Source organism: Trifolium pratense, linkage group LG5, assembly GCF_020283565.1.
Source record: "Trifolium pratense cultivar HEN17-A07 linkage group LG5, ARS_RC_1.1, whole genome shotgun sequence".
Taxonomy (NCBI): domain Eukaryota; kingdom Viridiplantae; phylum Streptophyta; class Magnoliopsida; order Fabales; family Fabaceae; genus Trifolium; species Trifolium pratense.
In genome coordinates, this window is record NC_060063.1 from 56,294,840 (window position 1) to 56,311,893 (window position 17,054).

The 17,054-nt window shown below is 32.4% G+C and overlaps 5 protein-coding genes across 9 annotated transcripts; 1 reads left to right on the forward strand and 4 right to left on the reverse strand.

The window, feature by feature from the left end:
- The first annotated feature begins 2,306 nt into the window (after positions 1 to 2,306).
- On the forward strand, positions 2,307 to 3,084 carry LOC123886949 (LOB domain-containing protein 9-like). The gene is made up of 3 exons (XM_045936214.1): positions 2,307 to 2,618; positions 2,765 to 2,817; positions 2,961 to 3,084. Exons 1-3 carry the CDS (start codon positions 2,307 to 2,309, stop codon positions 3,082 to 3,084), a joined length of 489 nt encoding a protein of 162 aa, XP_045792170.1.
- Positions 3,085 to 4,018: 934 nt separating this feature from the next.
- Positions 4,019 to 5,744, reverse strand: LOC123884778 (glycine-rich protein A3-like). Of its 3 annotated transcripts, none has more exons than XM_045933990.1 (3): positions 5,606 to 5,744; positions 4,781 to 5,118; positions 4,019 to 4,412 (listed from the first exon to the last, which is right to left on the reverse strand). In XM_045933990.1, exons 2-3 carry the CDS (start codon positions 5,094 to 5,096, stop codon positions 4,204 to 4,206), a joined length of 525 nt encoding a protein of 174 aa, XP_045789946.1. In that variant the 5' UTR covers positions 5,097 to 5,118; positions 5,606 to 5,744; the 3' UTR covers positions 4,019 to 4,203. The 3 variants fall into 3 exon arrangements, with proteins under 3 accessions (XP_045789946.1, XP_045789948.1, XP_045789947.1); XM_045933992.1 differs by having other exon boundaries at positions 5,655 to 5,742; XM_045933991.1 differs by lacking the exon at positions 5,606 to 5,744 and adding an exon at positions 5,495 to 5,605.
- Positions 5,745 to 6,720: 976 nt separating this feature from the next.
- Positions 6,721 to 9,790, reverse strand: LOC123885251 (tRNA (guanine-N(7)-)-methyltransferase-like). Its single transcript, XM_045934522.1, has 8 exons — positions 9,509 to 9,790; positions 9,359 to 9,415; positions 8,508 to 8,583; positions 8,060 to 8,139; positions 7,844 to 7,893; positions 7,653 to 7,737; positions 7,407 to 7,505; positions 6,721 to 7,048 (listed from the first exon to the last, which is right to left on the reverse strand). The coding sequence occupies exons 1-8, from the start codon at positions 9,734 to 9,736 to the stop codon at positions 6,824 to 6,826; spliced, it is 900 nt and encodes a 299-aa protein (XP_045790478.1). The 5' UTR covers positions 9,737 to 9,790; the 3' UTR covers positions 6,721 to 6,823.
- A 583-nt stretch (positions 9,791 to 10,373) lies between these two features.
- On the reverse strand, positions 10,374 to 12,524 carry LOC123885252 (glycine-rich protein A3-like). Of its 3 annotated transcripts, none has more exons than XM_045934523.1 (3): positions 12,396 to 12,524; positions 11,576 to 11,827; positions 10,374 to 10,804 (listed from the first exon to the last, which is right to left on the reverse strand). In XM_045934523.1, the coding sequence occupies exons 2-3, from the start codon at positions 11,814 to 11,816 to the stop codon at positions 10,641 to 10,643; spliced, it is 405 nt and encodes a 134-aa protein (XP_045790479.1). In that variant the 5' UTR covers positions 11,817 to 11,827; positions 12,396 to 12,524; the 3' UTR covers positions 10,374 to 10,640. The 3 variants fall into 3 exon arrangements, with proteins under 3 accessions (XP_045790479.1, XP_045790480.1, XP_045790481.1); XM_045934524.1 differs by having other exon boundaries at positions 12,401 to 12,419; XM_045934525.1 differs by having other exon boundaries at positions 12,326 to 12,402.
- Positions 12,525 to 13,126: 602 nt separating this feature from the next.
- On the reverse strand, positions 13,127 to 16,843 carry LOC123884752 (tRNA (guanine-N(7)-)-methyltransferase-like). The gene is made up of 8 exons (XM_045933942.1): positions 16,564 to 16,843; positions 16,413 to 16,469; positions 15,155 to 15,230; positions 14,570 to 14,649; positions 14,367 to 14,416; positions 14,181 to 14,265; positions 13,730 to 13,828; positions 13,127 to 13,571 (listed from the first exon to the last, which is right to left on the reverse strand). The coding sequence occupies exons 1-8, from the start codon at positions 16,819 to 16,821 to the stop codon at positions 13,347 to 13,349; spliced, it is 930 nt and encodes a 309-aa protein (XP_045789898.1). The 5' UTR covers positions 16,822 to 16,843; the 3' UTR covers positions 13,127 to 13,346.
- Between the last annotated feature and the right edge of the window lie 211 nt (positions 16,844 to 17,054).

The window sequence follows — 17,054 nt, forward strand, 5'->3', positions numbered from 1 at the left end:
TTCTTCGGTAAAAAATGAATTAATTTGCTTGAAGATTTGAAATTTGGTAAATTCAGTTTTGAAACCGTTTTAATGGGGATTAATTCGTGACTACGGTAAATTCAAATAAATTTATACGATTTTGCATTTTTATCCTATTTTTAAATTTAGACCCTACTTTTGAAGTCCAACTCCAAAATGGAGTGTTTCCATTTACTAAACCCAAAATATATACAACGTTTCCGATGTCTTTTTATTGTCACTTATGAAAAATGAAACTTCTTCGACAACAATTTATTAAAAACTTTTTTTTTGGATGATTTTAATTTTTAACAACTTTAAGAATATATATTTTTTTATTTAGGTGAGATAATTTACTTAGTTTGATACAAGTTTACGACTTTGAAATTTTATTATGGTGATGATCGAAGTATATTTTTGCTTTATAATTAAGTTGAAAGTTTAGATTGTTGATGCATTTATGCCTTTGTTTTTTAAGCAAATAAAATATTAGAAGGATTTACCGCACTCTAAGTTGATTAGATTAAACAAAAAAAAGTACATGAAACTGTTGCGACATGAAATCTGACCCAATATAATGAAAAATACAAACAACCTAAGTGGGTGATACAAAATAACCTTAAAATTGGATCGATGTTGATAGTTATTCAACATTAGTATGTTCGCCTTCAACCCATTTGGGTTGGTCTAGTGGTATTGGTTTGAGTCCTTAAAGTATGATTCTCTCAAGGTTTCATCTCCCGGTACCAATTTTGGTGGGCTAAGTTCATACCGAGAAAAAAAACTCTGGCTTTAAATGAGGTCCACAAGTGAACAGTTAGATTGGTCTCCTTGAATTAGTTGATTCTAGAACCGGATACCAAGTTTAACAAAAAAAAAATAAGTATGTTGGCCTAATAGAAATGTTTAGATCTATTTGATCATGCTTAGACTTAAAAAAAAAGTATGTTGGCCTAATAAAAAAGTATTTTTTTTTTTAAGCAGCGCTTTATTTTATTTATCAATTCGCTTTATTATTTTAGAAATCTTTATAATTGAGGGAAAAAAAATTAACATTTAATCATGAGAGATTTATAATTTTGTGCACTTCTAAAATTTTCAAGGATAGTTTTTGCTTTTTAGTAAAAAAAAAGGATAGTTTTTGCTTTTTTTTGTTTGACCAATTCGCTTTATTATTTTAGATATCTTTATAATTGAGTAAAAAGAAAAATCAGCATTTTTTTTGCATTAATCCTCTGATTTTAGGGGAAGAACTTATTAACAATTTGAGTCTAATGTGTTGGTTTAAAGTAACCGTGAAATATTGGCATTTAGCCATGGGAGATTTATAATTTATCTGTACTTCATTATTAATTTTTTTTTGTTTACATATTTATTTTATTTTATTTTGGTCTAGTAGCATTAGTCCTCTGGTTTTAGGGGAAGACATTCGGGTTCTCCCGAACAATCCATCTTAGGAGGAGCTCACTTGAGTCTAATGTCTTGGTTTAAAGCAACCGAGAAATATCAACATTTAGTCATGACAGATTTATAATTTCTCAGTACTTCATTATATTTATTTTTTTTTATTTTGGTCTAGTAGTAGCTAGAAATTTCATTTTAAAGGTGAAAAAGTGAAGTGGAGTGTCCGGGACTCGACCGGCTCCTACATAATATATGCGATGTTCCTACCAACTGAACTAAACTCACATAGACTCATTATATTTATTTAATTATAAACGATAGATTACACAAATTTAACCATTAATTATTATATTAATATATTAATATTAGTTAATGCCCAAACACACAAAATTTATATAGATATAAAATTTACAGCTATTTAATCAAAACTTTGATTATGCTTATAAATTTTAAAGTTTATTTTTTATTGTACAAAAATTTATGTATTTATAATAATAAAATTTATTAATGATATGTTTGTTTCTTATCATTAATGATAGGATAAGTATCTTTCTTGTCAATAGTATCATTTTTATATGTCTCTTTATATCTCTTTATCCAATTACTTTCTATGACTTTAATTATAAGTAAAAGTTCATTTTTTATATTCATTGAATAAATGATGTATTTGGACTATATTATATCAGTTATTCAATGAATCTGAAAAATAATCGCATATATTTGCATGTACTTTCCACCAGGCTACTTGAAGAAAAAAAATTATGTACTTTCCATATATATTTGCATGTCTTGTATGGAAACAAGATTGGATTATGTAGACTCAAATTTATATATAAATGTGTGTGCATAGACACATATTCATCCAAATATAAACAATGCCTAGATGTATTTTATGCAGAAAAATGAGTAGAAGATGCCCTCCTGATTGTGAATTTGGCCAATATTTTCCAGCCAATAGGAATGAAGATTTTCAGAAAGCCATTAAGCTTTTTGGATTAAGTCACATATTGAGAATTATGAGATCAGTTGAGCCAAATGAAAGACAAGCTGCTGCTGATTCAATTCTCTTTGAAGGCAGTGTTTGGAGATTTTATCCACAAAGGGGACTGCTTAGATATGAGTTGGATTTGGTTAACACAATATCTTCAACTTTGAGAGAATTACAAATTGCCAATCAACTTTTGGCATTTTTTAAGGATCATGCAAATGAAAGGGTAATGATATTTTGTTATCTTTTAATCATAATTTTTTATATATATTTAAAATAATTACACATAAATAAAAAATAAAAATGGAATTGCAAATTTCAAGATCTATCATTATTTTCAAATCTAATTTAAATTTTATCAATCTTATATAGCCTGCCGGAGATATGAGTGGTATTTCAACTATTCGTGAAAAAGGAGAATCAAGGTACATTCTTATATTTTTTTTATAGTCAATTATAAAAAAAAATTTATTATGTTTTGTTACTACTATATTTTTTTTGTTGATTATATTCATTTTATTTTCTATTTATTTTTAATAAACACTTTATATTAAAATTTTGTGTGTAGTAATGCATCCAAGCAAAAGGAAGGTGTTGAAGATGGTGAAAAGGGAAAAGGAATTATTATTGAACAAGATGAATCAGAAGACAGTGATGAGGAGGAAGGCCCAAAGAAAAAATGCAGAATTTGAAGAATAGAATATGATGTCTATGTATTTTATTATATATTATATTATATTTGGTACCTTGTTTTAGTCTTGTCTTTTGAATAAAACTTTGTATTTTTATGTATTTTGGTTACTTTTTATTCAACATTGTGTTTGTTTTATTATCATGAAATTTCAAAAGAATTTAGGACTTTCTTACAAAAACAAGTTTATCAAATAAAACATATTTACAATAGTAGCTTGAAAATAAAACTCAAATCATGTTAACTTTGCAATTGCAATATTTGTATCAAATATATTTTATATTTTGAACCAAGTTAAACCTTTTTTTCTCATGCGAAATGAAGCAATGAGGTTTCAAACTATGAATCATCATCTCATGCATACTCTAAATTTCTCACCACCAAATCAATCTTATTGACATAAATCAATCAACCAACCTAATTAATCTTGTAATGGAATGAAGCAATGAGGTTTCAATCTTATTGAGCATGTTTGATGGTCATGATAAGAGATAAGATAGAATAACTATATCATATCATCTCATTTTATAATTACACGTTTTCAACAAAAAAATTAAAGTGTAATATAAGCCGACCGATCTTAAATCAATGGTCGAGATCGATTAATGCGTGAAAATTCAACATTTTTTACTCTGGTAATCAGGATTTTTATAACAACTTAATAAAGTGCTTATAGCTTAAGTGCGTATCATACAAGTGTACAACGCATAAACTATTTTTGTAACAAAAGTTAAAAATAAAATCAAACTATTTTTGTATTTTTTAAGTTTTCATAAGTTATACTAGAGAACTTATAAACATAAGCTGAAAACGGCATATCAACATGTCATAACTCATTTTCATAATAAGCTCAAATAAGATATAATTGAGAAACTGTCTAACTCAAACGGACCCTAAAGAAAATTGAGCGCTTCATATAAATACATACAACATCTCACACAAATTTGCACAATATATAGTGATGCCAAATGAAAAAAATTGTTCATTGCAATGCAAACATCCAATTGAAACTAAGTATATTGCTAATAGCAATTAGTTTACATTATTCATCTAAAATTTCAGCATTCATGATCATGCTCAAAGTTGCATATTAATTTAAATATATTGTACGTACCCTGCATCACTTCCATCTCTTACCAAATTTTCCATGCTTAAACTTGCCAAAACCAAACCTACCATGCTTCCAACGCTTGCCAAATTTTCCATGTTTATACTTCCCATGTCCATAACCATAACCATGATGATATCCTCCATGTCCATGTGATAGACGGTGAGCACCATAAGCAGCCGCCGCACCTGCGAACAATCCTCCTAAACCACCCCCATGCCCTTTATAACCACAATAAATCAGTATATATTGTGCATAATATAACATAATCTATATGAAAATTCATACATGATCATATAATATAAACCACTATATCCAGTGACGGAGCCAGAAAATTTATAAAGTTCGGACAAATCTCAGTTTTAAACAAAAATCTCAGTTTTGCACTGAAAAATCACAGTTTTGCGCTAAACTAACCTCTAAAAATCTCATTTTTACCCTAAACTAATCGCTAAAATCCCAATTTTTTTTACCACAGCCTGGGCAAGTGCCCGGGCTGTAGATCCGCCCATGACTATATCGTAAATCTTAAGTTTATATGCATGCTCGTATGTTTATTATGATAACAAATTAGCATGATCAAGTGTACCTGGAGAATATGCAGATGGATAGCCATGTGGGGCATGATAAGATGGTTGATGATGATGATATCCAGAATGAGAATAACCAGAAGGTGGATACCCTCCTGCTGCATGTGGTGGTGGATACTGTGGCGGATAATAACCCGATGAAGGTGGATATCCTCCTTGCGGCGGATATGTAGGTGGTGGATAGGCTGTTGGTGGATAGGAATATGAAGCAGGTGGTGGAGGATATGGTGGTGGTGGTGTTGGATAGCCTGTTATATGTGAAAACAAACCTCTCTCACTAGACTCTTGATCATACTTGTTTCTACCATTGCTCATCCTGATTATGTATAAGCTATTTCTGTAACAAATGATAAAATATAGTTAAATTATTTTCATATAAGTTTTAATAAACTATCCTAGAGAGGTTATGAAAATAAGCTAAGAACAATTTATAGACATGTCAAAGGCTGTTTCCATAAGCTCGTAAGTGCCTATACTAGTGGATAAGCTCAAAATAAGTCGATTCCTATTTCATCACCACAATCATTATCAATCAAAGGATGCAGTAGGGGAACAATTTGAACAAACCCATGTTTCATTTTTCATGATCAAGCAAAAGGGAAATTATAGGAAGAATCATAGATTAAACAAAGATCATATTGATTATTGATTAGTGGAATCCAAAACCATGGAGAACCAAGTTAATCATGATGCAAAAAGATATTGAAATTTACCAAGAAAGGTAGAAGAATTATAACATTTCAAGCTAAATTCAAACCAAGAAACATTGCAATATACAAAAAAAAAAAATGCTAATAACTATTGCTTGGTTGCTTGGTGCTTACTCAATTGCAAATGCTTTTTATAGAACCATCTAAAGGTGATGAAACTCACCTATTCTTATAGTTTTTGTTTCTCAATTTTGAAAAAGAATACGTTGTTTCTACGCATTTTCTTTTTGATGATGATTATTACAAGCTCCACTTAATATTTTAACAATATGGAATGGAATATATCTCTTACTTAGTCAAAAAAAATAAAATGGAATATATCTTTATTCTTTTTACAAACATGATTGATATATATTTTTCTTAAATTGAGAACTTAAACTATTATATTCCACTTTGGTAAGGATATCTTTAAAAAAAAAAAAAAACAAAATATCATATATGTGATAAAATTTCACACATCTATTTTTCGTAATTCTTTGGTAATTTGTTTTCATCTGTAAATAAAGTGAAAAACACCCTTTGAAATTCATTCACACAGTTGCGAGATGAGATTTTAAGTCAAGTAAATGTATCAGACTATCAGCCTAACAATATCAGCATTTTCGGTTGAGTTGAACCTTTACTTCTAGTTATTATTTGTATCAAGAAAAGCATACATCAATGGGTTAGTTGGTTGAAGCTCACCTAAATACCAAATCTGGTTAATAATTTTATGGATTTCACCTGCCGTTTTGGATGGGGTGTGAGGAAAATTATGCAGTGTTTTGACTAAATTTCTACAATTATATTTATTTTTGTTAAGAAAAATTTCAATAAGTTTTTAAAATATACTAATTAAAAAATTGATTTTTGTGGTCTTCACTATTTTTTCATTATAAAATATGATATCTTATCTTATTGGTAGTGATACATCTATCTTCTAAGTATATATTCTTTAGCAAAAAAACATCTTGTAACCATTTTTTTCTTCTTTCTGTAGAGATTTATTCCCATTTAACATATAGAGAGTGAGTGGAAGATATGAATTAGAATTGATATGATAGAAAAATTTAATTCATAAAATAGTTAAAGTAGTCACTGGTCAGGACAGAAATGGTCATAGTAATATGAGAGACTTATTTTTCTGAGATAAGTTTTTTTATTGGATTATGTGAAAGAGCTTCATAGGAGTGAATCATCATAATATAATCACTATGAAAGACATGTGCAAAACAATAAAAAGAAAAACATAATAATAATCTATAATCTTTTCCATAAACTCTTTCATCTAACTTCTCAATAACACCTACAAATTTTAAATTTTGTTGTTTTTATATGTGTGTGAACCGAGTATCACATCGGCTTCTTCTCGTACAATCTTCGATAGATTTTCGCTCCTTCATATTCTGCATGAATCTCTCTCTCAGTCCTAATCCCCATAGGGTTGCTTAATAACCATCCTTCACTGTCACACAATATAGCAGCGTTCGAACCATCTATGTGTCGAAGTTCATCAACTTCATCAAACTGGTTTTTCATGTCAAGTGCCACTTCAAGCACATCAGACTGCACAAACACCTGTCATAAACACGGCCAAAAACACGATACTGTTACTTTATTCTCTTCCGAAGTTCCCTTTCTTGAAAGAAAACAACTCTTTTTAAGTCTTTTCGCAGTCATGAAATATCATTAAAAGAGCAATTCAGAACCATAATGATGAGTTAAGAACAAAACGAGAAAAAAGACCGACCCTCAACATTGCTGTAAGTTTCCATAAATTTCGTCTAAAAGGGACACAACCTTTATGATAACTGTTCTACAAATCAGCATATCTTGTTAATTCCCCTTAAGAATTGTGTTCACGGATAAATTTGAATTGCCATAACGAACGATCAAAGGAGAAGTACAAGTGTATTAGAGCATGCAGAAAATATACCTGTCCACCGGGAGTTAAATTATCTACAATAGCACCAACCAAAGGCTTCTGCAAAACTCTTCTTTTACGATGTTTTTGCTTGAAATGAGGATCTGGACACTGCATGCATATTTTGGATAGACAAATGTTAGTAAAATAGCCGTTACGTTAGTTTTTATGGTGCCACTTAGCTCATCAACCACACTAACTATGCGGGACAAATCTGGACACTGCACATGCTGGGCGACATCATTTAGAAAGACTCACCAAAATTGAAACTAACTGCAGGGGTCCAGGATATGATTCTACCAACTGCTTGAAAGAAATCGGGGCATTTGCAAACAAGAAATGTCTGCAATTTAGTGTAAAAAAATTGGTCATTATTGCAGCATTGTTAAAAATAATTTGCTGAGATGTTTTAGTTTGCCAACAAAATAAAGTTTTAGGATTGATAGTACATGTTATCCAGAGCCAGATCTTTTACCCATTCCTCAGCACGCTTGACCATCTGCACATGAATGGAAGTATACATAATCAGATGGGACGATATCCTTCTATTCGAAGCTGATTGTGCCATACAAACATAAGAAATCAAAACTTACTGTGGGAAGGAGTAATCCACAACCACAAGGGCGTTCAAAACAAAAAGCGACAAAAAGAAAATTGTTCCTTACCCTTTGCCGTATTTCCAATCCCAAATAATTTCTCACTTTAGGTGTTCTTTTTGCAAGCCACATAAGAAACCTGCCGCTTCCTGACATTATGTTCAACAACAGATATGGTGGAAGAAGTAAGTGTGCTGTTTATCAGGTAGTGAAATGGTTATTTGGTTGTCCTAGAGCTACTTAATGTTCTCAATTGCGGATTGTGGAAAATAGCAGTTTGTTTAATTTCTACGATGCTACAGCGCTATGCGCCCCAATAGCTGCTATTGAAAACACTTTGTACTAAATATCGTATAATAAACATGTAAATAATCATTGTCAAAAAAAAAAAATGTAAATAATCAACTTTCACAAACATGATATCCAAGTCAATCAATAACAGACATACATACTAACATTTAACAACCAAGGTCAAATGTGTAAAACAAAATAAATTTATCAATGAAATTCAGATTACCACATCCAATATCCACCATGAGTGGCAATGCAGGGTCTGCAAAGACCTGGTTCCAGTCTGGTACTTGCGCAGGAGCCTATCAAGAAAAAAAGCAAAAAGACCCTTTGAAATAATGAAAGACAGAAGAATTTCACCGAATTAAATGCCTATTATGCCTGGTTTTCCTTATCAATATATATCATTCTTAAAATTGGTGTGGGACAAAATGTTGAAATATGATTAAATATGTCAGTGTAAAATGACAAAACATGTTGTAGTTATCAAACTATATTTCAGTATCACAGTCAAATATTAATGCAAAGTGTTGGGAAGTACGGGGAGCACGAGAGTTACAACGGACAAATAGTCCATGACCAACAAGAGAGGGAGACACACATTTTCACCCAAAACTTTAAGGCATCAGATACATGGATCATCTCTCTTATATATCCAACATTTAATTCATTCAAAGTCGGTATAAGACTAAGCACTCACTTAATTTTTTATGGAAAAAAATTTAGGGTGAGGGGATGATGCCTCAATCCAAGGCAGGGAAGGCCTTAGTGCTCAGAAAGTTACCTTACCTCCCTCCAAACACACTAGCGATGCTCAAACCCAGACATCCTGAATCCAAGACACATTTTTTGGTCTGGTAGCCTAGTGGCTAGAATTTCACATTTAAGGTGAATAAGTAGAGTGTTTGAGGTTCGACCCCTACCTACTGAGCTAAACTCACTCGACCTCCTGAATCCAAAACATGACTTTTTAGCACTAGAGATAACTACAGTACAAAGACCCCTCCTATAATGAATATGAAAGAAAAAAAATATGAAATGCGGAAACATTTGAATTGGTATAGTAAATAAACATACAGAGAAAGAAGAACTGAGAGGGTTGACATGTTGCCTGATTCTGACATGACCCAGATCCTGAAATTGGACATGGAACATAATATAGTTAAAAAACACACACACACATAAATTCATTATACTTAGAGTTGCAATGGTAATTAGAAAACGAACCAAGTTGTAAGAGAGGTTGAGGTCAGCATATTCTAATGCCACGAGTTGTGAGCTTCGCAGTTGTGGCTTTTGTAGTTGCTGTTGGTCTTGTACTGTTACTACTGCTTGAGAAGAAGAAGAAGAAGAAGAAGAAGAAGAAGAAGAAGAAGAAAGAGGACGAAAGAGTGGTAACATTAACTTGTTGTGACTATGTATCTGTAACATACGCCAACCACACCAAAAACCCATTCATAAATCTCTTTCACTTCAATTCCTCACCTTATTATGTACCAAAAAACTATACATATATATATTTATTATTTAATATAAGGGTTAAATAAGTTTTTTGTTTCGTTTATATTTTCTCAAAAAAAGAAAAAGAAAAAAAGAAATGAGGGTTGTAGTTTGGGTGAATCTTAGTAAGTTAATGATTATGTTAGTTTTTAGGGTTTGAGGTTTGAACCCTAGATATCGTTCTTAAAACTCATTTGGTACTCCTTTAACACACGCTAACCACGTGGCACATGCAACAAATCTTGACATTTCATGTCTTTGGCGAAATAATTTAACTATAAATAATAGCCCTTTAAAAGTAAAACATTTAAGGAACAATAATGTAGTTGTTAGCGGCTGGAATGTTGACGATTTATGCCCCTCGTTTTGTTGTAGCCTTTTTCTTCCTCCGAGCGTTAAGCTTTCTTTGTAATAAAAATAAATAAAAATGTTGTCGAAATTGTTAGGTCGGACACCATGACCGGGGTTGGAACCTTTGTCCCTCTACTTTGTGTGTATGAGTTTTCAATAACTTGTCATTTCGTCTATGTATCAAGAAAGACTCACCAAAATTGAAACTATCTGCAAGCTCCCAGGATATGATTCTACAAACTTCTTGAAATCAATTGTGGCATTTGCAAATTGCAAACAAGAAATGTATCCAAACAGGCCCTAAGTTGAGGGCTTTCATATACATACATACATACATACAACATCCACACACATTGGCACAAGATAGTAATAGTGCTAAATAAACAAAAAACATCCAATTGAAACTTAGTATCTTGCTAATAACAATTAGCATACATTATTCATCTGAAAATTCAGTAGTTATTATGATCATGCTCAAAGTTGCATATTTAATATATTCGCCACTGCATCACTTCCATCGCTTGCCGAATTTTCCGTGCTTGCCAAACTTTCCATGCTTAAACTTTCCATGTCCATAACCATGATTATAACCTCCATGTCCATGTGACAGACGGTGAGAACCATATCCAGGCGCAGCTCCTGCAAACAATCCTCCTATACCACCACCATGTCCTTTATAACAACAATAAATCAGTACATTTGAATCATTCTATATCAGAAGAGTCTAATTTGTAAAACAAAGATGTAATATCAAGTATGACATGAGTATGTAACTTATGCAAGAAGCATTAGAAGAAAGAAAACATCCACAAAAACATTGATTTAGTGGTTTAGCTATAATTACATTATTGATCAATGTTGTCGAACGCGGATCGCACAAAGTATAGGTTTGTTCAAATTTTGCTATGCTAATTAAAGTGCTACAATACTGTTTCAGGCTTTTAGCTACTATTTGACAACACTTTGTACTAAGTTGTGTATTGTAGAACATTAGTGATTTGTTAAAATTACCGCTATGCTATAGCCGTTATTTGACAACACAGATTTTGAAACCTAATAACGTTGATAGATTAATGTAGCCAACAAAACTTAGTATATGTTTGGATGAGCGGTCAATTTGGAAAAATCGGTGATTTTGTTGAAGCTCCAAAGTGTAGCTTTCTACAAAATTTTCGGTGTGTAGCCGTGATTCTCACAATGAATTAAACATTATATTAGTCGTGTAAAAGCTATGTAGTTGGTGGTGGTGTTGACATCACATTTTCTATTTACGTTTCTAATTTTAACTGTTAATTACAAAACTATCACGTCGTTGTTTTGACTATTTCATGTACAAACCTTTAAAAACAGGAATTTTGCAAACTCGACATGCCTAAAGATATCCTGAATATAGGATATCTTTAGACATGTCGAGTTTGCGAAAATTGGGATGATGAAGTGTACCTGAAGGATATGCAGATGGATAGCCATGTGATACAGGATAAGCTGGTTGATTATATCCTGACTGAGGATAACCAGAAGGTGGATACTGTTGTGGAGGGTAGTAACCTCCTTGAGGTGGATATGCAGCTTGTGGTGGATAATAGCCTCCTTGAGGAGGATAGGAATAGGATCCACCTACTGGATAGCCATTTGAAAACAGATTTCTGTCACTAGACTCATGATTGTGTCTACCATGGCTCATCTTGGTTCAGCCTAAAACAGTTTCAAAGATAAATCGTCAAAAGATAAAATAAAGTCATTTTTTTCTTATAAATTATAAGCTGAAAACAGTTTATGGACATATCATAAGTTGTTTTCATAAGCTCTCTCAGACAGACTCAAGTACTCATGTCAATTAGTAAGTTCAAATAAGTCGGTCCAAATAGGCTCTATATTATCAAGGGTCAACCAAATATTGAGTCCCTACTTCAGCTTGTTCATGTCTTGTCCCCATTTCCTGTCCGTCTTTTTTCGGGTTCAGGACAGGCCCAACCCAAAGCTTACGGGACGGAACAGGTTAACGGGCGGGGGTGGGGTTGTGATGCAACAAGGGAACAATTTGAACAACCTTATTTATTTTTTTTAACATGATCAAGCCAAAGAGTAGGGAAGAATCATAGAAAAAACAAAGAGAATGATTGGTGTATTTCAAAATATATTTGAATTATAATATTTCAAGCCAAATTCAAACCAAGAAACATTGCAACATACAATATTTTGTTGGCAACAGTTATGCAAAATAAAAATAAAAAAGTACTAATAACAGTTGCTTGGTGCTTACTCAACTGCAAATGCTTTGTATAAAATTAACCAAAGTCTTCACCTGTTCTTATAGTTTTAGTTTCTCAATTTTAAAATGCATGCGTTGTTTCTAAGCATTTGCTTTTTGATGATGAATATTACAAGCTCCACTTAACAATATGGAATATATGTCTTAGTTGAAAAAATGGAATATAACTTTATTCTTTTTACAAACATGATTGTTATACTTTTTCTTAAATTGGGAGCTTAAACTATTATATTCCACTTTGGTAAGGACATCTCAGAAAAAACAAAATATATATCTATATTCTAAAAAAAAATCGGTATACAATGTGATAAACATCACTTGAAACTCACATAACTGCGAGGTATTAAGTTCGAACTCGGGTGAAGGTGTCCAACATAGTGTTAAGAGTCTCACATTGAATGAGATAAGACCTGAATATGGATTTATAAGTGAGTGCAATACTCACCTTATTTTGTAAAGTTGAGTTTAAGTTTAAACCAACACAACTTTTAAGATGGTATTAGGTCATTGCTATTAGGCTACTCAAGTCACACGTTGATGTTCAGTCCTAGCGTGAAGGGAGTGTGTTAAGAGTGCCTTGGATGAGATAAGGTTTGAGCTAGAAATATCAATATTGTCAGTTGAGTTAGACTTAATATAAGCGAAAGTCAAAATATATTTGTTCGAACCGTTTTCAATAAACATTTGAACAATCACTCATGAAAAGCAGCTTAAAAATCAAATAATTTTAACTATAATCTTTTCCATAAACTCTTTCATATAACTTCTCGATAAAACCTACAAATTTGTAAGTATTTTTCTTTCTTAAGTTACAAAACAAATAAATATTTCAAAATACAGAACCCACTATAAGAAAAAGGGAATAAATGAATATCCAGCAGCAAGAGAGAAAATACTGGCAAGCATTCTAAGACAGGATTGAATTCAAGCATGACAAAGCAATCACATCTGCTTCTTCTCGTACAACCTTCGATAGATTTTCGCTCCTTCGAATTCTGCGTGAATCTCTCTCTCAGTCCTAATCCCCATAGGGTTGCTTAATAACCATCCTTCACTATCACACAATATATCAGGGTTCAAAGCATCTATGTGACTAAGTGCATCAACTTCATCAAGCTGGTTTTTCATGTCAAGTGCCACTTCAAGCACATCGGATTGTATAAACACCTGTCATAAACACAACCATAAAAGGGAAAACGACTCTCTTAAGTCTTCTCGCAGGCATGAAAATATACACAATCTTTACGACTCTCTTAAGTCTCTCTTATGCTTTATGAAAATATATAGGACACTGTCCTATATATTAGAGCATGCAAAAGATATACCTGTCCTCCAGGAGATAAATTATCTACGATAGCACCAACTAAAGGCTTCTGTAAAACTCTTCTTTTATGATGTTTTTTCTTGAAATGAGGGTCTGGACACTGCATGTGTTGAGGGAAACCATTAACTAAAGATAAATGACCTTTGAATGTAAAAACCTTTAGGTATCAACAACGTAGCGAATAAGTGATTTGGATTGCCTGCAGTCATAATCCCATGCATTCACACAGTCAGCACATCGGTAGTTGTTGGATCAAAGATTTCAAGCTCAGCATTTTAAAGTTGTAAAAAACAAAATCTGCTTGCTTTCTGCATCATCCGATCTCAATCCAACGGTCACGGTGCTGAAAACGTGAATGTGTGGAATTGTGGCTTCAGGCAATGCAAGTCTAGCCAATAAGCTATTAGGTCAGTGGCACCCAATTTCTCTTTAGTTATTTTAGAAAGACTCACCAAAATTGAAACTAACTGCAAGGGTCCAGGATATGATTCTACCAACTGCTTGAAAGAAATTGGAGCATTTGCAAACAAGAAATGTCTGCAATTCAGTGTAAAAACAGTCATTATTGTAGCATTGTTAAAAATAATGTTTGTGTCTATTTACTTTGCGGTCAAAATAAAGTTTAGGATTGATAGTACATGTTATCGAGAGCCAGATCTTTTAGCCATACCTCAGCACGCTTGACCATCTGCACATGGAAACGAAGTATACATAATTATACAAGATGATATCCCTCTATTCTAAGCTGAATGTGCGATAACAAAATAAGAAATCAAAATTTACTGAAAGGGAAGGGAGTAATCTTGAGGCATTCAAAACAAAAAGAAAATTGTTTCCTTACCTTTTGCCGTATTTCCAATCCCAAATAATTTCTCACTTTAGGTGTTCTTTTTGCAAGCCACATAAGAAATCTGCCGCTGCCTGACATTATTTTCAACAACAGATATCATGGAACAAGTAAGTGTGCTGTTTATCAGGAATTGAAATGATCATTTGATTGTCCAAGAGCTACTCACAATATTATCAATTGTGGATTGCAGAAAATAGCAGTTTGTTCAAATTTTATAACGTTACCGCGCTATAGCGCCACAATAACCACCTTTTAGAACACTTTGTATTAAATATCATATCGCAAAACAATAGAGATTTGTTCAAATTCTGCTACGCTATAGCGCTGCTATAGCTGTTATTTGACAACAGGCATACTCATTAAAGGTAAAAGAGTTGATGAAAATATTTGACACTTCAATTACAAAATGTTTTGGCTCAATAGATCACAAAGGGTGAAATCCAACCTAAGAAATAGATCATGTAAATATATCAACTACACACATACATGATATCCAAGCCGATGAAAATCAATAAGATGAATGCTAAATTCAACAATCAAGAACAAAATAAATTTTATCAATGAAATTCAGATTACCACATCCAATATCCACCATGAGCGGCAATGCAGGGTCTGCAAATACCTGGTTCCAGTCTGGTACTTGTGCAGGAGTCTATCAAGAAAAGAAAAAAACATGAGGAAAGAAAAAGACACCCCTTATAAACAATGAAAGACAGCAGGATTCACCAAACCAAATGCCTATTAGTGTGTGATAAAATGTTGAAATGTGATTAGATATCAGCGTAAAATGACAAAAGATGGCGTAGTTACCAAACTATATATCAGTATCACACACGAATATAATGTAGAGAGACCAAAAATATATATATTTTAACCACAAATGTTTATATAATATAATGATGGATTAAATATATGTTTTTAGTCCTTATAATTTTGTTGTTTTAGTCCCTGAGTACTTACTTTTTAGTCCTTACAAAAATTCTGTTCCTTAAGAGGTTCTACAAACATGCACTTTTATTATACTGTAGACATTGAAAAGGGTATATGTACTAAATACAAAATGACTTAATTGCAGCTTTGATCTTCTTACTTTCACTCACTCGCGAACTTAATCCCCTTTTTTAAAATCCAGTTTTGTTGGTTCATCGCTTAGATTTTTGGACCAAAAAATGTGATGTGTCAAGTTTTTTATTGACATGGCATCAAACTTGTTTGTATGGAATCATCGAGGTGAATTTACATATACAGATGCATTATATAAATCCAATAATCCAAGTGAATGACCAAAAAAATAGATTTTATAAAGGGACTAATTTCGTGAGCAAATCAAAATAGGCTACCATACCATTAAGCCAAACAAAACTCATGATAATTATTACTCTGTGTTAAGCCTCTGATTCTCTGGGAAAAGGGACTCTAATAATCCATAATTCGGCTAAGAGCACAGTAAAATCTAGTCAAAAATTGCTCCGACCGAAAATCGAACTCTAATTCTCCCTAATGATTCCTTTTTTTTGGTGAAATTTATTAACCACTTAAACCGGTAATGAGTAAAAACATATTTATTATTTAACCCTACTCGTGATAATGAGGTCAAAATAGCATTTTGTACCAATGAAGCAAACCAAACTCATGATAACTATTCCTAGAAGGGGACCCTGGTAACGAGGAGTTCCTCTGGCCAAGGATTGTTCCACGCAGGAATCGAACTCGGGTTCTTCCCAATGTATTAACAATTTGAGCTCATAACAACTAGAAACTTAATTATTATTATTTAACCCTATAATGAATATGGATAAAATATGAGATTGGTGTATGTAGTAAAGGAACATACAGAGAAAGAAGGACTGAAAGGATTGACATGTTGCCTGATTCTGCCATGACCCAGATTCTGAAATTTTACAAAAAAACATAATATAGTTAAAAAAAAATAATACAGAAATTCATTATACATTATCCGTTTAGAGATAAAAAAAAATACAAACCAAATCGTAAGAGAGGTTGAGGTCAGCATATTCCAATGAGACAAGTTGTGAGCTTCGTAGTTGTGGCTTTTGTTGTTGTTGTTGTTGTTCTGGTACTACTGGTTGGGAAAATGATGAAGAAGAAGAAAGAGGACGAAAGGGTGAGAGTGATTGTGGTAACATGAGTGCAGAAAGAGCACTACAATTGTGATATAACTTGTACTTGTTGTGACTTTGTACTTGTAACTGTAACATACGCCAACCACAACAACAACACATTCATTCCTCTCTTTCACTTCAATCTATCGAAATAGCGTTGTTTATTTTATTTAAATTTTAGATCAATTAAAATATATACTTTTAAATACAATATGTCTGATTCGGGATCATAACGGTGTTTTTATTTCGGGTTTCTACGTAGCTGCTAATGTCCGAAGTATCTTATTCGTAGAACTCATGGCTGTGTTACATGGTTTACACATATGTTGGGAAAGTGGGTTCCGTCAGGTTAC

Excerpts from the sequence above, each read along its gene's own strand:
- LOC123885251 (XM_045934522.1), bottom strand. The coding sequence starts at position 9,736 with ATGGGTTTTTGGTGTGGTTGGCGTATGTTACAGATACATAGTCACAAC. Across the intron at positions 7,894-8,059 it reads GATTGGAAATACGGCAAAGG|ATGGTCAAGCGTGCTGAGGA; the intron begins GTAAGGAACAAT and ends ATTCATGTGCAG. Across the intron at positions 7,506-7,652 it reads TGCAGTTAGTTTCAATTTTG|TGTCCAGATCCTCATTTCAA; the intron begins GTGAGTCTTTCT and ends ATATGCATGCAG.
- LOC123884752 (XM_045933942.1), bottom strand. The coding sequence starts at position 16,821 with ATGTGTTGTTGTTGTGGTTGGCGTATGTTACAGTTACAAGTACAAAGT. Across the intron at positions 16,470-16,563 it reads TCAACCTCTCTTACGATTTG|AATCTGGGTCATGGCAGAAT; the intron begins GTTTGTATTTTT and ends GTAAAATTTCAG. Across the intron at positions 14,266-14,366 it reads GATCTGGCTCTCGATAACAT|ACATTTCTTGTTTGCAAATG; the intron begins GTACTATCAATC and ends ACTGAATTGCAG.
- LOC123885252 (XM_045934523.1), bottom strand. The coding sequence starts at position 11,816 with ATGAGCCATGGTAGACACAATCATGAGTCTAGTGACAGAAATCTGTTT. Across the intron at positions 10,805-11,575 it reads TCCATCTGCATATCCTTCAG|GACATGGTGGTGGTATAGGA; the intron begins GTACACTTCATC and ends GTTGTTATAAAG.
- LOC123886949 (XM_045936214.1), top strand. The coding sequence starts at position 2,307 with ATGAGTAGAAGATGCCCTCCTGATTGTGAATTTGGCCAATATTTTCCA. Across the intron at positions 2,619-2,764 it reads AGGATCATGCAAATGAAAGG|CCTGCCGGAGATATGAGTGG; the intron begins GTAATGATATTT and ends AATCTTATATAG. Across the intron at positions 2,818-2,960 it reads CGTGAAAAAGGAGAATCAAG|TAATGCATCCAAGCAAAAGG; the intron begins GTACATTCTTAT and ends TTTTGTGTGTAG.
- LOC123884778 (XM_045933990.1), bottom strand. The coding sequence starts at position 5,096 with ATGAGCAATGGTAGAAACAAGTATGATCAAGAGTCTAGTGAGAGAGGT. Across the intron at positions 4,413-4,780 it reads TCCATCTGCATATTCTCCAG|GGCATGGGGGTGGTTTAGGA; the intron begins GTACACTTGATC and ends GTGGTTATAAAG.